General features: G+C 44.6%; 1 protein-coding gene across 1 annotated transcript; it reads right to left on the bottom strand.

Annotated features, from left to right (window-relative positions):
- Positions 1-8,703: 8,703 nt before the first annotated feature.
- On the bottom strand, positions 8,704-15,604 carry LOC119337259 (protein MEMO1-like). Its single transcript, XM_037609378.1, has 8 exons — positions 15,448-15,604; positions 14,758-14,842; positions 14,608-14,676; positions 13,333-13,445; positions 11,879-11,990; positions 11,639-11,782; positions 9,292-9,466; positions 8,704-9,199 (listed from the first exon to the last, which is right to left on the bottom strand). The coding sequence occupies exons 1-8, from the start codon at positions 15,497-15,499 to the stop codon at positions 9,053-9,055; spliced, it is 897 nt and encodes a 298-aa protein (XP_037465275.1). The 5' UTR covers positions 15,500-15,604; the 3' UTR covers positions 8,704-9,052.
- Between the last annotated feature and the right edge of the window lie 335 nt (positions 15,605-15,939).

Here is a 15,939-nt window from a genome sequence, read left to right as displayed (position 1 = left end):
TTTAGCTTGCACACAAACTTGGCACTTAGATCCCTTGACAGTGGTGAAACTAGGGCTTAAGTTCAACTAGCTAGTCGCGAGATGCAACCAAAGTTAACATGACAGAGACGTGAATGCCACCCATCTAATTCACTGTTGGTGCAAACATGATTAAAAACTTTATTGCTAACATCTGACAACGATAAATGGAACAGGCCTCCTGACTCATAGCCTTTACCAACGAAGGTTCCATACTTGAATATTACAAATTTATTTGACTCAAAGACAAGTTTGTAGCCACCTCTACATTGAAGAGATCCGCTAACAAGATTTTTATTGACGGAGGGGGCATAATGCACGTTCTTAAGTCGCACGATCTTCCCCGAAGTAAACTTCAGATCGACCGTGCCAACACCACGAACAGAAGCACTTGAACCGTTGCCCATCAGCAAGGTTGAAGTCCCTGCGGTCTGATAAGACGAAAACATGGAAATATCACTGCATACATGCACATTAGCACCCGTTTCAATTAACAAATCAGGAGAATGACATGCTAAAAGAATAGTTGGTAATATACCATACCCAGCGTCCTTCATGTCAGTGTCACCAATGACAACATTAGCGGTCTTGCCGCCTTTCCCAAGATGATGCTTGTCATAACGGTTAGGGCAACTAGGAGCCCAATGATCAGGATCTCCACACACATGTCAAACACCTTTCTTATTGTCATTCTTCTTCTTGAAGTTTGTGTGCGGTGCAGCCTTGTTCCTCCCATCAAACTTTGTTTTACCATCAAATTTGCCCTTGTTCTTGAACTTGTGGGGCTGGAAGTTTATCTTCTGTACCAGATTGGCACTAGATTCTCCTTCAATACTTTGAGCACGTGTGTCTTTTGCTCTTGCCTTTTCTTCCGCATCAAGAGTACCAATGAGATATGGAATGGAAAACTCCTGTCTCTTGTGCTTCAGAGAGGTAGCAAAGTTCCTCCACAAGGGAGTAAGCTTAGTGATGATGCCTCCGGCAACAAACTTGTCCGGTAACATACAACTAAAGTGCTCAAGTTCTCTAGCAAATGATTGTATCTCGTGACGATGCTCAACCATAGAGCACTCATCAGTCATCCTGTAGTCATAAATTGCTCCATGATGTACAGCACAGTGCCGGCATCCGAGACCCCAAACTGGGCCTCGAGTGCATCCCACATATCTTTTTCATTATCAATTGAAGCATAAGCATCAACTATGTTCTCACCAAGAACACTTACGAGATCAACCTTAAACAGAGTATCTATTTTCTGAAAAGCTTTTTCCTGTTGAGCATCATAATCTCCTTCAGGTTTCCCAAGAGTGGCATCATAGCAGCTCATGGTTTGAAACCATAGAACGGCTCTCACGCGCCACCTCTTATAGTGGATACCCTCAAACATAGGAGGTCTCATGGAAGCAGCAAAACCACTCGGGGTAAATTGCCTATAATAAGGTTCTTGGATTGTTGGAAATATGAGCAATTTACCATATGATTTTATTAACAGAAATACTAGATAAAACATGACTAAAGTAGTAGAGATGAACCATGTCATGCAATCTGACAGAGAGAAGGTAAATACAATCTGCATATATGAACTAGAACCGAACATATCTAGAGCAGACAGTAGAGCAAGAAACTGTGGCAGGACCTCAAACAGAAAGAGTGTAAGAACATATGGAACAGTGTAAGAAGCATTGGTCTTCGGGTCGACATCCTTTCCGGCCATGTCATCGAAGAGGTTGTTACCATCGGGGAAGAAGTCGGTGTCGGGTAAGTAGTCGTTGGCGTCCGTGATTAACTGGTTAGTAGTCGCGCAGAGCACTCCCCAAAAACCTTATCACCCTTCTCCCGTACAGGACTCAAAGAGGTGTGGTTTTGGAGGCCTACTGTCCCGACCTGCGGTGCATGCTGCAAGCCGGGATGGAGAAAATTGTACCAGTAGCTCAGTGCTCAGGAACTCGGTGGCGAGAGGAAGATGATGTTCTGGTGTGTCTCTCTGGAGAGAAGCGCTCTCTCTTTTATAGGCACAGGAGAAGGAGGCGAATAGGCTGCGACGAGAGATGAAACGAAGAGAGGGAGACGAAGTGAACAGTCAGCCGCCGAAGGGATGTGTCGTTTGCATTAAATCTCCACTATAGCAAAACTCTTTTCAACTTCTGTGTGACCTTTCGTATACCAGTCGTGCATGGCAAAAATTTAGACATCGGCTCGGCTCGTTCCTGCAACCCGCAGAGCGTCATGACGAGGAATGGTGTGGCGAGGCGGGTGGTGGAAGAGGAGCACGGGTGAATGTCCTTCTTATTCTGATTCCTATACATGTGGGGAAACAACCTCCCTTATAAGGAGGTCCAACTCCCACCAAACTAGCAATGTGGGACTAAACTTTAGTTCCACCTCTTGCCTTGCATGAATGGGTAGCGTGGGCCTCTAGGATTTATTAGGAATTTCTGAAACTGCTTTGGGCTGGCCCAAAATAGAAAAAATTCCAGTACGAAGATTGATCAGAAGGGCATGGCGGCAGCGGCTACCTAGAACCCTAATCCCCCTTTCTCCTTATCTTATTGTGCTTGTAAGGAGTGAATTCTTGTATCCTATCCACCATATAATCGTGAGAATAGTGTGTTGTTAACACTTGGTACTTAGAGCCAGGCGCCCATTTTCGCTTCCGTCCTGGCGGCGTCCATCATCGAGATGCGGCAGCAGCGAGCAGAGAGCATGCAGAAGGACATGGAACACATCACCAAGGGCGACCTCAAGGAATTCTTCAAGGAATTGGGAGCTAAATGGAAGGAGGACATCAAGTCCTCAATCGCCGCCAAGTTCTCCTCCTAGAATCCCGCGATCGACTCCCAGATCACCTATCTTTAGGAGGCGGTCGATTTGCTCAAGAAGCAGCATACCGGCGGCAAGAGCTCCGACTCAGGGGAGGAGTCAGCGATAGATCACCCTGATCTATCGGCGCAGAAGAGCAATTCTTCTTTGGATGAATCTCCAACGCGTGATTCTCCTCGGGCCGATGGTCACGGCACCACTCCTTCTCCATGGATGGCAGTCGATGGGCTTTCCATCAGCCCGCCGGCCCCTCCGGCCAACGGTATGGTCAATTCCTGACTTCAGTTACCTGTTGTCGCCAACACTTTGTCACCGGTTGGGGGTTTAAGGAATTTAGCACAATCTTTTGCGTAAAATGCTCCCAGTCCACCTTCCATGTCTTTTCATGTGTTCGATGGAGAGAACCATTGTTGCGTAAAATACTTCACCATCTATGGGGTCCCAGAGTTAGTTTGGGTACAAATGGCTACTCTTAATTTTTCTCCTACTATAGCAGTTTGGTTACAGTCTGTTATGAAAAAAGTGTCAGGCCTAAATTGGGACGGACTCTGCTCTGTTTTGTTGACCTGTTTTAGTCGCGACCGTCACCAACTACTGATTCATCAATTTTTTGCTATTAAACAGTCCAGCTCTATGCAAGACTACATTGAACGATTTGAACATTTGATGAATCAGTTGTTATCATATTTTGATGAAATTCCCCCTTTCTATTTCTTGACACACTTCATCAGTGGACTGCGAGCGGATTTGCACGCCATGATCATGGTCCAGCGGCCTCCTGATTTGGACACCGCGTGCGCTCTCGCCTTGGGCTAGGAGGAGGTGCACGATGGAGCTCGCCCGGAGCATAGTCGCCTTCTAGAACAAGCTTACGGAGTTGCACTGCGATTACCGCTCCAAGCGGTCCCTCTTCATCAACCATGTCCTCCTACATCACCAGCCGCGGTTGATCGATGTGGCGTCGATGCAGCACATGCGTCTCCTGCCGACCCTCCACGTCAAGTGGCTCCGGAAGCTAATCCTCTTAACACCCTGCATGCATATCGACGGGCCAAAGGGTTATGTTTCAAGTGTGGACAAAGGTGGGGGTGTGATCACACTTGCCCAGCCACCATCCAGATGCACGTATTGGAGGAATTCATGGATTTCATGGGTGTTACCCCAACAGAAGAAGGCCAGGCCAACACAGATCCATATGAAGTTGATGATACTGTGTTTACGGTTTCTCTTCAAGCATTCAATGGGAATGAGTCTTCCAAATTGTTGCAATGCAGCGCTCAGATTCAAGGGCGCGATGTGGAAGTGCTTGTGCATTCGGGCAGCTCGGCTTCTTTCATTAATGCGAGGCATGTGGAAGGGCTCCAAGGGATCCGGTCTATGATCAAAGCAGCCCGCGTCAAAGTCACCAATTATGTTGAATTGCAGTGCACATCGGAAATTCCCAATTGTTCGTGGGTAGTCCAAAACCATTAGTTCTCAATGTCCTTTAAGGTGCTGCCATCGGGAGGTTTGATGTTATTGTTAGAATGGATTGGCTTGAAGCAGTTAACCCTGACATTGATTGGGTTTAGAAAACCGTGACGATCCGTTCCCCGTCTGAGGTGCTACAAGGACATCAACTCTCAGATGACATCTGTCCGCAGATTTCTGCCATGGAACTGCAGCAGCTGTGCAATCACGGGGAGGTCAAGCATGTTGTGTACCTGTGTTGTATACCAGATAAAAGCAAATCAAGAGAGACACCTACAACAAATGCACCAGTTCCAAGGAAATTTGGTGGGTGTTGCAGGACTATTTAGATGTCTTTACTGAACCACAGGGCCTCCCCCCGCGTAGGGCTTGTGATTAGCATATTCCACTACTGCCAGGCACCATCCAATCAGCATACGTCCTTATCGGCACTCCCCAGAAATGAAGGATGGTATTGAAAAGCAAGTGGAGGAACTATTGGCATCCGAAATCATTCAACACTCCACTAGTCCATTTTGCTTATCCCACCATTTTGCTGTGCAAGAAGGATGGCCATTGGTGTCTTTGCATCGATTACCGCCGGCTCAATGCGCTGACAATGACACCCAAGTTTCCATTGCCGGTCATAGATGAGTTGATTGATGAATTGTCAGGAGTAAGCTAGTTCTCAAAATTGGATCTTCGCACTAGGTACCATCAAATCCGTCTAGCGGAGGGGGAAGAATATAATACGGGATTTCAAACCCACTCTGGCCATTACGAGTTCAAGGTGCTTCCTTTTGGAGTTGCGAGTGGCCCAGCCACGTTCCAAGGTGCCATGAATCATACTTTGAAACCAGTTGCGCGAGTCTGTGCTCTTGTGTTCTTTGGCGACATTTCAATGTTCTCTAAGTCATTTTCTGGCCACATCCAAGACCTCACTCAAGTGTTGCAACTGTTGCGAGCTAACCAATGGAAAACTATAATGTCCAAATGTTCATTTGCACAGTGGGAATTATCCTACTTGGGCTTTGTCATCAGCGAGCAAGGGATTTCAACTAAACCAAAAAAGATTTTGCGCGTCCAACAATGGCCAAGAAACTTTGGCAGTTCTTAGGTCTTTCTGCATAGTATCGCAAATTGTTCGACATTATGGCATCATTGCTAAACCATTGACCCAATTGCTTAAGAAGAGCGCTCCTTTTGTGTGGACTAGGGAGTGCACAACAGCGTTTGAGGCTTTCAAGCAGGCATTGGTTACAACCCCCATCCTGGCCTTGCCGGATTTCAGTAAACAGTTCACCATTGAGACCGACACTACCGATTATGGCGTTAGCGCAGTCCTGCAGCAAGACAGGCACCCATTGGCCTTCCTGAGCAAGCCACTGGGACAGCGCAACAAGGGACTTTCCACGTATGAAAAGGAATTGTTGGCAATCTTGTAAGCTGTTGAACAATGGCGGCAATATCTGCAATCTGCTGAGTTCGTGATCAAGACCGCCTAGTGCAGCCTAGTTCACCTTGAGGACCAGCGTTTGCACAGCCCGTGGCAACAGAAAGCGTTCACTAAGCTCTTGGGACTGTGCTATTGAAAGGGTCTCCCAATTGTGTGGCGGATGCCCTCTCCCGATGCCCAATCCGCGTCACTGATTAGCCGTATGCTATATCCCTCTGCCAGCCAAAATGGCTTGATGAAGTGCGCCAAGGCTACCTCTAGGACCCAGCTACGCAGAAAATCATTGATGACTTGCAGTTGACCCCCAATCACATCAACATTTTGAATATGCAGATGGTCTGTTGCGCTATCAGGGCGGAGTTTGGATTGGCCACCTTTCCATGCAACATCAACTGCTCCTCGCTGGGCATCAATCTGCCATCGGTGGTAAATTCTAGGGCTCCAGCTACTTACCAGCTCTTGAAGGTTGTGTGTGTGTGGCCTCGCATGAAGCATGTGGTGACTGACTTTGTCCAATCCTACACCGTGTGCCAGCAAGCCAAACCGAAAATGATGCAAATATCCAGGGATGCTTGAAACTCTTCATGTACCAGTTCGTGCTTGGCAGATGCTATCAATGGATTTTATCGAAGGGTTGCCCCAATCCGAAAGATACAACTGCATATTAGTCGTTGTTGACAAGTTCTCCAAACACAGTCACTTTATTCCTCTGACTAATCCATTCTCGACGTCTCAAGTAGCTAGCACATATATTGATCAAGTCTACTGACTACATGGCCTTCCTGACTCCATTCTCTCTGACCGGGACCCCGTCTTCACGAGCTAGTTTTGGCAGGAACTCTTTCGATGATCTGGTACAACATTGAGGATGAGCACATACTACCACCCAGCTACAAACAACCAGAAGGATTGCATCAATCAGTGTTTAGAGACATTCTTACGCTACTTTGTCCACTCCTGCCCCAAGAAGTGGAGTTCATGGTTGGCATTGGCAGAGTATTGGTTCAATACCAGCTGGCACAACGCTCATGGCAAGTCCCCCTTCTTTGTACTCTATGACCATGATCCTCGGCATTGGGGAATCGAAGCAGTCGTCGACCTCAACACTTGGCTTTATGAACATGTGGAGATGATTGCTCTGATCCGTCAACACTTGCTACGAGCACAAATGTGTATGAAGCATCAGGCCGATAAAGGGCGATCTGAAAGAATTTTTGTAGTTGGCGATTCAGTCTACATCAAGCTTCAACCTTATGTGCAGAGTTCTGTCGCTCACCGCACTTGTCATAAATTATCTTTCTGCTACTTAGGCCCCTTCCTCATCTAAGAACGCATTGGTCAAGTTGCTTACAGAGTGGCCTTGCCGGAGACCTCTCAAATTCATCCGGTGTTCTACGTGTCCCAGCTTTGCAAAGCTCTGGAGCCAGGTGTGTCCATTTCCCCAGTCTTACCACATGATTCTAACCAGTTTGTTGTTCCTGTTGAAGTTCTCGACAACCGTCAGAAGATCAAAGCAAACTGTGTGGTGGATCAAGTCTTGGTGCGTTGGTTAGGTGATGGCCTTGATCCCACCTGGGAGTACCGTGACGAGCTCCAATCGTGTTTCCCCTGTGCAGCGGCTTGGGGTCAAGCCGCAACTCAAGGAGGAGAGGGTGTTAGCACCCCTGGCTCTAGTGGGCCACCGTCACAGCTAGCTGTCGGGCCCGACAACTCCAGAGCCCAAGGCCCAATGAGAAGGAATTGAAGGCCCAACCATAGAGTGATGCGAGGGCAGTGGGTGAACACGGTCCGAGCCTATAAGGAGGCGGCTAGTGAGATAGACGGGGCATCGAAGATCGATCAAAACGGCACGGCGGCAGTGGCGGCTACCTAGGACACTAATTCCCCTTTCTCCTTATCTTAAATTCGGCACGGTTGTGCTTGTAAGGAGTGAATTGTTGTATCCTATCCACCATATAATCGTGAGACTAGCGCTGTTAACATGGAACACAGCGCTCCCAGATTTTTTACCTGCCTTTGTACATGTGTGGTCACCCTACTATCATTTTTCACTTCCACCACGTCACATGCTAGATGCTAATGAGTTGATGCTAGGCACCAACTACTATGTACTGGTACTACTACGGTGTACCTACTAGCTAAACGTAACCCGGTTGGTATTGCGAAAATAAATAAATAAATTGTTGACATGTTGTTGCAATCTGGATGTCCTACAAGGCTTAGGCGGCGTTATTGCAAAACACGACGCACCATGCTGCAAGGCTAGTCGCCGTTGTTGCAAGTCTCACTGTTGTTGCTGCAAGTTGGAACACGTGACAAGCGAACTGTAGCATGGGGCGTTGTGAGGGTTGACCACCATTGTAATGCGGTCTATTGCTGCTACAACATGGGCCGCACGACACTGCAAGGGTCGGCCGCCATTGCATGGGGTGACAAGGGTCAATCGCCATTGTTGCAAGTGGGATGCTAGATGTTGCAATGGTCGACTGCCATTGCAATGCGATATGTCATTGATACAACACGGGACGCGTGGCACTACGACGGTCAACCGCCATTGCAATGCGATATGTCATTGATACACCACGAGAGGCGTCGCGCTACAAGGGTCAACTGCCATTGCAATGCGATATGTCATTGATACAACATGAGAGGTGTGGCGCTACAAGGGTCAACTACCATTGTGGTCAGTCGCTGCTACACCACAGGGACACAAGGCGCTGCGAGAGTTCAGCACCATTGCAATGCGGTCTATTGCCACTGCAACATGGGACATGTAACACTATAAGGGTCGACTCGCATTGCAATGCGCTATGTCATTGCTACAACACAGGACATGTGACTATACAAGGGTCAACCACCATTGGTGCAAGTAGGATGCTAGATGTTGCAAGGGTCAACCCCGTTACAGCGGGCGAGAAAAACAATGCTACACCACTGCTGCAAAGGCTAGACACGGGACATTACAAGGGTCAACCGTTGTTGCTGAAAGCAGGATGCACAATGCGGCAATGGCCAGCACCACTGCTGCTACGGTTGACATCAAATATTTTCAGAAATTTGTAGAACCTTTATCATGGTTTTGAACATTTTCCCTTTGCTGGAGCTTACTAGGAAGATACACACAAGAACATCCAGAAATATATTGTTCTCTTGTTTCACAGAATCCTGGTGCCGCCAGAGCAGCAACTATTGGACTTCAACCAGAGCTTGTAATTATTACAAAGTTCGACAGAAAGCTCCGGTGATTGCAAGCCAACAGCCATGCTACAGCATGTTACACCAGGGTGTACCCAGCAAACCAGGTTTTGCTCAATCTTTACCCTCTTCTCCAGGACTGTCCACCTTGGCCACAGCGGATGCGTAGCTGACGCTGCTGTCCCTCGTGCTCTTGCACTGGCTCGACTGCTCATAGCGAACAAACCCGACCTTAATCTTCGTCGAGCAGTGTTTCAACATCTAACACAATAGAATGTGCACAAAGTGGATTAAGTAAATCTTAAAAGGAAAGGATAAATATTAGTTAGATCATCAATTAGTTGCGCACTTACATGAAGAAGGACGCTGATGGGATGGCGTCCACATATGGTATTCTCGTACTCCTTGAGATACTGTTTGAACGCGTCGGGGTCACCAGTCTCTATGATCTCCATGCCCAGGCGGTCCAATGCCTCGATTGATTTATGAATGGCACCATGCTTCTTGTCATAGTATGTATAACTAAACCTGTTGTGGCAATGAGACGAGATGGACACGATCATTTACATTACCTGATGCCCAAGCGACAGCAGCAAACATAACTGAAAGAGTATAAAATTTAGTGAACGTGTGGTATATAATGCCTTAGTGCACTAGGTGACACATATCAAGTCCACTCACCCCTTCAAATCAAATCATACACCTTTCCTAATCCGGACTCTCAGAACATATTTCTATGCTCTGGAACGAGGTACATAATTTCTGTACAAAGTATGCAAAACCCACCATCCTCTAAAATTCTGAACAAATGGATGCCTTCCTGCACCATCCAACCCATGTCAGCCCAATCCATATGCATGGAAGCCAACTTTATAAGAATTTTCCGTGATGCCCTAACTTTACCCAAGCCTTCTACTCCACTCAACCTTGGCAGATGAAGGCCATGTGATAATTGAGAAAGCAATGGAGATCAACATAGACAATGAAAGGAGGTCAATATTGTCAACAGAAGAAGTCAGGCAACACAAGCAGAAGCGAACAGTCGGCATGATCAGGCCATGGCCGACCCTAGAGAATTTTAGCGGGGAAAGGGAGAAATGAAGAGATAGGACAGGAGACTAACCAAAGCCTTTAGAACCTTCAATTTCAGTAAATGACGTGGCCGTTTGGACAGAAGTGGCGTACATAGCTATCCCCTGAAGATAGATCTACTATTTGGATTTTGGGACGTAGGGGCTTAATGCAAGAGGAGATAGCAAGTGATAGTTATTTTTTCATAAAATGGTTTTTGAATGGTGGGTGGATCAACCAGCCGGCCCTGAGCACTTCAAAGCTCAAGATTGGTTCAATACATGACCATTTTACCATAACCACCTCGTACATTGCCAGAGCATTTATGTTAAACAAAGCGATCGATAGACAAGATTATACACCTGTAAGCGCAAACATTGCAACAACATGAATACTGTACAATAGGATTTTACTCGGTCAGTGAGGGGTTTAAATGATAGCCCTGAATGTATGTGGATCAGATGACCAAATCCTTCATTATCAAGAAAATTCTGTCTCCTGATATGGATTCAAATTCATCTTGAGCATACTCAATGTTGTATCTGAATTTGCACTTATGACTTAGAAAACGATCCTTCTCTAGACCATTTGCAGTTAAACTAAACATGATATGTTAAACAAGTCAGGATGTCAGACACATGTTGAATCTAATAAGAGTTGATATGCAGAACAGGGTTAATGGCTATTCTTGTATTAGGGCATCCTTTACTACGTAGAATAGTACCCCTCAGCAAATACTTCGGATCAGAAGACTCAAATCATAAATTGTGGCACACTTGAGGCCGTGCAGTTTTTTTCTCCCTGAAGAACTATTGAGTCGTCGACTTTGCGTTATAATTAATAAGTTCATTGTTCACGTGTCTTGACCTAGATTCAGTAACAAATTTCAAGCCAAACCTTGCACGCAAACTATTCTGCATTTCTATATGGCAAGAGCTTTTGGTTCGCCAAATACGCCAAATACTATTTTTTTTAGTTACTTTTGCTGAAGAACATATGACCAAAGATCAATGGTGCTTTCCTCCAAAACTCTGGTAGAGGAGGCTGGGGGCAACTGGCCAGGACAGCAGTGGAGATCATGTATCTGCTACAGCTGGACCTATTGATCATGTCTCATATACGCCATACTGGGCAGCAGGAAGTGGGGAGTGCAATATTTGCTACAGACTACCATAACCAGAAGCAAGAGCTCGAGTCGCACAAATATGAACATTCCAAACTGGGAACACTCCGCTTCGACGGGCAAAGTTTCTATTATCTACTTCCTTTATTGAGTAATGTTTCATCCATGGGATTGTAATAAACCCTGCCCGTGCTTCAGCGACAACCGACAATAGGTGTCGGAGCTATCCTAGATGACAATATCTTATGGGCAGAGGACTATCGAATGATGTGCTCATTTCGTAGCCGGCAATTTAGCCGTGCTTTAAAGAAATACATGTGCTTCATTAAAAAAAGGTAAAACAGGAAGATTATGAAAATTTGCTCTAGCTGCAGATTATGTGGTTAGGATGTGCCTTGTATTAGGTTCACTTATTCTATACCGACGAGGTATTACAGTAATGACGCACTTGACATTTCATTGCAAAGTAAACAAAAATTACAATAATCAGACACTAAATCACTTACCGAGATCCCCAGTGGCAAAAGTCTGAGGAGACAGAAAAAAAGTTCTTTGGATCATCCACATATTTAGCGAGCAACTGCCCATACATGGCTTCACTTTGGGAGTTGACCGCACCAACAAGGATAGGTACAACTTTTACATTATGTCTGCCAGGTCATGAAAAAGAATTATGAGTGTAGGATCCATATTTTATTCAAAAAGAAATGCAAGATGGATACAAGCTTTAACAACATAGTAATTACCCCTGAAATACTTTAGAAAGGTAAGGCAAATGCATTTCCATGCTATGTTCAGCCTCATCCACATTAAGGTCCATAAATTCAAATTTTCCGGTAGCTTTGAGTTCCTCGATAACTGGAAAAACAGTAATGTAAGAATGCATGTCAAAAGTTCACAAAGAGCTAAGCAAGACTGAATGATCTGATTGAAAAGGAGATCTCATAGTGTGTTATTAAGATCTACCAAAAGGTAGAGATGTCAGATAGCTCAGGGTCGACATGCAATTCTAGAGTCTAGACTGAAAATCCAAAGAAATAAAATTGAAAATTAGAAACAAAACAGATTTTGGGTGCATTCATGGAAAACAAGAAAATTATTTATGAGTACCCTCTAATTTCTTTGTTTTTCAGAATATTTATGATTTTTCTTTTTCGTAAATTCTTGACGTTTTTCCCATCCATAACATTCTCATTTTCCGTAACGTATTAATAATAATATTCATGATTTATCCTTATTTGTTTCTGTTATTTTTCCTGATTTCTCTTTGCTTGTAATTTTTCTTTCAAAAACAATTGTTGGCTGTGCCACCAAATGTGTGGAACGACTACCATGTCATCCATCAAACCGCTTCTTGTCGGGAAAGGGACCAAAATTGCCTTTTTTTTAAAGTTGAGGGATCGTGTAATCATGTTGTCTAGTATTATTTAAGTTGAGGACTAAACTTGTTTTGGGGGATAGTGGATGGATAAAAAATGTACATCTCAGTAAAATAAATGAGATTGAACTTACAAACAGATCACACAAGAAGCGAACCAGACTTCTTTCTTTTTATACGTGAAGAAATGTAGGGAAGACCCCTATTGCGTCATTATCATTTTTTAAATAGGATGGTATGTACAATGAAGGCGAACAGTGGAGGGAGCGGAAGGGGGATAAGATTGCAAAGTGTCCAGACACTGCTGCATGCCTTCTTTCAAGCTGGGTTTGGCCGTATATAAAGTGTATGAAAAGTATTTTCTGAACATCCTCAAGCAATGAAATACTGACATTGTGTGACTATTAAGGTAACAAATCTAATAAAAAGAGGGGAGCAAGTGTAAGTATGATATGTGGGGCCGACTTGTTTTCTTTTATTTGACGAAATTCTCAGGGGGGGAGAGTTGATGGCCCAGATAAAACCACTGAGAAGGGCTTGCAGCAATTCAACCTGTCAGCTCTTCCCACTGATTTTACTGATAAGTTAGATTCAGGCTGGCATACACGTCGCAACACATCAGCTCAATACCACCCCTCATTGGATCGAGGTTGAAGTCTGGACAGTCATGACAAATTGAAGTTCAAATCCAGATAAGAAAGTGAGCTTTTGACCAAGTTTAGGGTTGAAAAGTGGACTTTTCCAGATTAGAAATTTACATGAAAAGGTTGATATGAATATCAAAGAAATAGCTTAGGCATCTTAATTTTGTAAGCATGATACCTTCCAGGTCTACTGGTAAATCCCCAATCGGGGTGCTATAAACAGTAGCTCTTGACAGAGCACATTTTGGAGTATAGTAGTGATGAGATGGGCCGAGCAGAAACACCCGAGAACTGATTCACATGAAGAAAATTCGGAATTAGATACTAAACAGGATTAAGGAAAAAGGTGAAGAAAGAAGCCAGTTATAAGAATGGAACTAGAAGATTGTCCTTTGTAGCATGTAGGGTGAGAATCACGAATATTAAGGGTACACATTTGGCAGAACAAAAGTAGCTTACCAGTGATGTGGTTAGCATTGGTTTAGATTTATAGTTGGAACCATGACTTTAAATTATGCACAATGTACAGCGTAAAAATCTGATGAATTAATTATTTTAACTTATTAATTTGTGTTACTTTATCAGGTAAGGTATGATATCTTTTGTAAATATGTTGTGTCGACTTACTTTTCTAGTGGCCTTTTATAATTCTAACGAGTTCATTATAATATTTCTAGCTTAGAACTGTTAGAAAGCAAATAATCACATTTATGGATTTTTTTAGTTTACTATTGAGAAGTATACTATGCATTATATTTGGTTATGCTGGGCAAAAGTGCAGCATATTATACAGTTACACATATAGTTCTTATGCCTGCATATAATGGTGCTTTCTACTACTTATCTAGCCATGTCGAACTAACAAACAAGGGGCAGCCCCAGTGCATGTAGCTCCCGCTTGCGCAGGGTCTGGGGAAGGGTCCGACCACTTTGGGTCTATTGTACGCAGCCTTTCCCTACATTTCTGCAAGAGGCTGTTTCCAGGACTTGAACCCGTGACCTCATGGTCACAAGGCAGCAGCTTTACCACTGCGCCAAGGCTCCCCTTCCGAACTAACAAACAAGCTAACAAGTAAATATCATACAGTACTATATACCAACACATGGTAGAGTGAAACATTTGGATAATTATTTAGGGCTCAACTAGAAATAGGTGGTTTCAAAAACTAAGGCCGTCAATGCATACGTCACTCACATATATCAATGAGTGGAGACTTTCAGGTTGACAAAATGTAAAAGCCATCACTTAAATGAATGGTCATTAACACGTTAATTATGGACAAGCATTTAGTCATTTATATACACAAACATAGCACTTATACTTGACAGAACTCACAGTATAATCAATACAAAAAAAAAGCACTAAGTTGATATTAGAAATGTAAACATGACATAAAACAGTATTTGTTTGTTTTTAGCGAAGAAAACAACAGCAACAAATTGCTTAACTCACATGTTAGTTGGATCAATGTTGCCAAAAGCATAAGCTGCACAGCGTCCTGAGTACGAATAGCCAGCATGGCTGCAAGGAAAGAAAAGCTTGTTGGTATTATAGAACAGTCATGAACAGGATTCCACCTCCATACAATAAACAGCAACTTACGGTGCAATTACGGCCCTAACATCAGGTGACTTGGTGAGAGCAGCTGCCGAAAGCCAACCATCAAGTTCCTCCTCCAGCTTGCTGGCTAATTGTGAACATCGAACAGTACATGATTTAGCCCCAAGTGGTATATATAAGACGGTGTGGTAGTACAGTTTGAATATGTAGCACACAAAAAAATGCAGGCATAATTCAGACTCTGCAAATTGTTCTTCAGATCCAACCTACAGACCACACTGCAGGTGGTTCCTATATGTGCAATTGAATCCTGTAAAGTAGACAATCCGCCTGATTCCCGTGAATATAATCAGAAAAAACTGCATGGACGGCAGTTTCTGGACCTGATACCCATGGCCACTCTGCTGCGTCATCTCAGTACCAAGGAGGGAGAAACCATAAACGTTACTGAAGCCGAAGTCAACAGTGCACACTTTCCCCACCTTAACAGGGCTCACGGATCCAATCCAATCCAATCCATAAACGCTACTCTAGTATGAACAGGAGCCGATAGAAATCCCGCCGACGCCGATAAGCCCCCTAATCTGGCCCGGAAATCAGATCAAGCGCGCGGAAAAGATCCCACCTTTCTATCTCTCTCTCGTTCTCCCCCGGAAGAGAGGGCGAGCGGAATCCAGCAGACTGAAAAAGGGTAGGGGGATCAGGGTGGGAGGTGGAAGATGGAGGGGGTACCGTTGTTGGTGTACCAGGAGCCGGCATGCGACGCCCTTCTCACGCGCTCCATCGTCGTCGGGGACGGAAGGAAGGAAGGAAGGGGATTCGATTGCGGTGGCTCTGCTCCTCGCCTGCAGTAGACCTCTTTCTTTTCTTTTTTTTCTTTTTTTTTTGAGGGGTGTAGTAGTAGTAGACCTCTTTCGTGTTCGGTGGAGGGGTTTGCTGTCCAAACTGGGCCCGTGTGCTCCAATTTGTATGTGAATTTGGGCCTTTTACGGGTCAGAATTGTTGTACACAATACATCCGGCCCGCAACTGCAGCCGAAACCGAAACGTAGTACGCTTGCACGTGCAACGCACGTCTCAGCTGACACATCTATCTATCTATCTATATCTATCTATCTATCTATCTATCTACTCCCTCCGTTCCGAAATAGATGACTCAACTTTGTATTAACTTTAATATAAAGTTGGGTCATCTATTTTGAAACGGAGGGAGTATCTATCTATC

This window comes from Triticum dicoccoides, chromosome 7B (assembly GCF_002162155.2).
Source record: "Triticum dicoccoides isolate Atlit2015 ecotype Zavitan chromosome 7B, WEW_v2.0, whole genome shotgun sequence".
NCBI lineage: Eukaryota > Viridiplantae > Streptophyta > Magnoliopsida > Poales > Poaceae > Triticum > Triticum dicoccoides.
The sequence above is the reverse complement of the archived record's forward strand: the minus strand, read 5'-3'. Positions and strand labels throughout refer to the sequence as shown.

Excerpts from the sequence above, each read along its gene's own strand:
- LOC119337259 (XM_037609378.1), bottom strand. The coding sequence starts at position 15,499 with ATGGAGCGCGTGAGAAGGGCGTCGCATGCCGGCTCCTGGTACACCAAC. Across the intron at positions 14,677-14,757 it reads GTTAGGGCCGTAATTGCACC|CCATGCTGGCTATTCGTACT; the intron begins GTAAGTTGCTGT and ends CTTTCCTTGCAG. Across the intron at positions 9,467-11,638 it reads TTTTGCCACTGGGGATCTCG|GTTTAGTTATACATACTATG; the intron begins GTAAGTGATTTA and ends TTGCCACAACAG.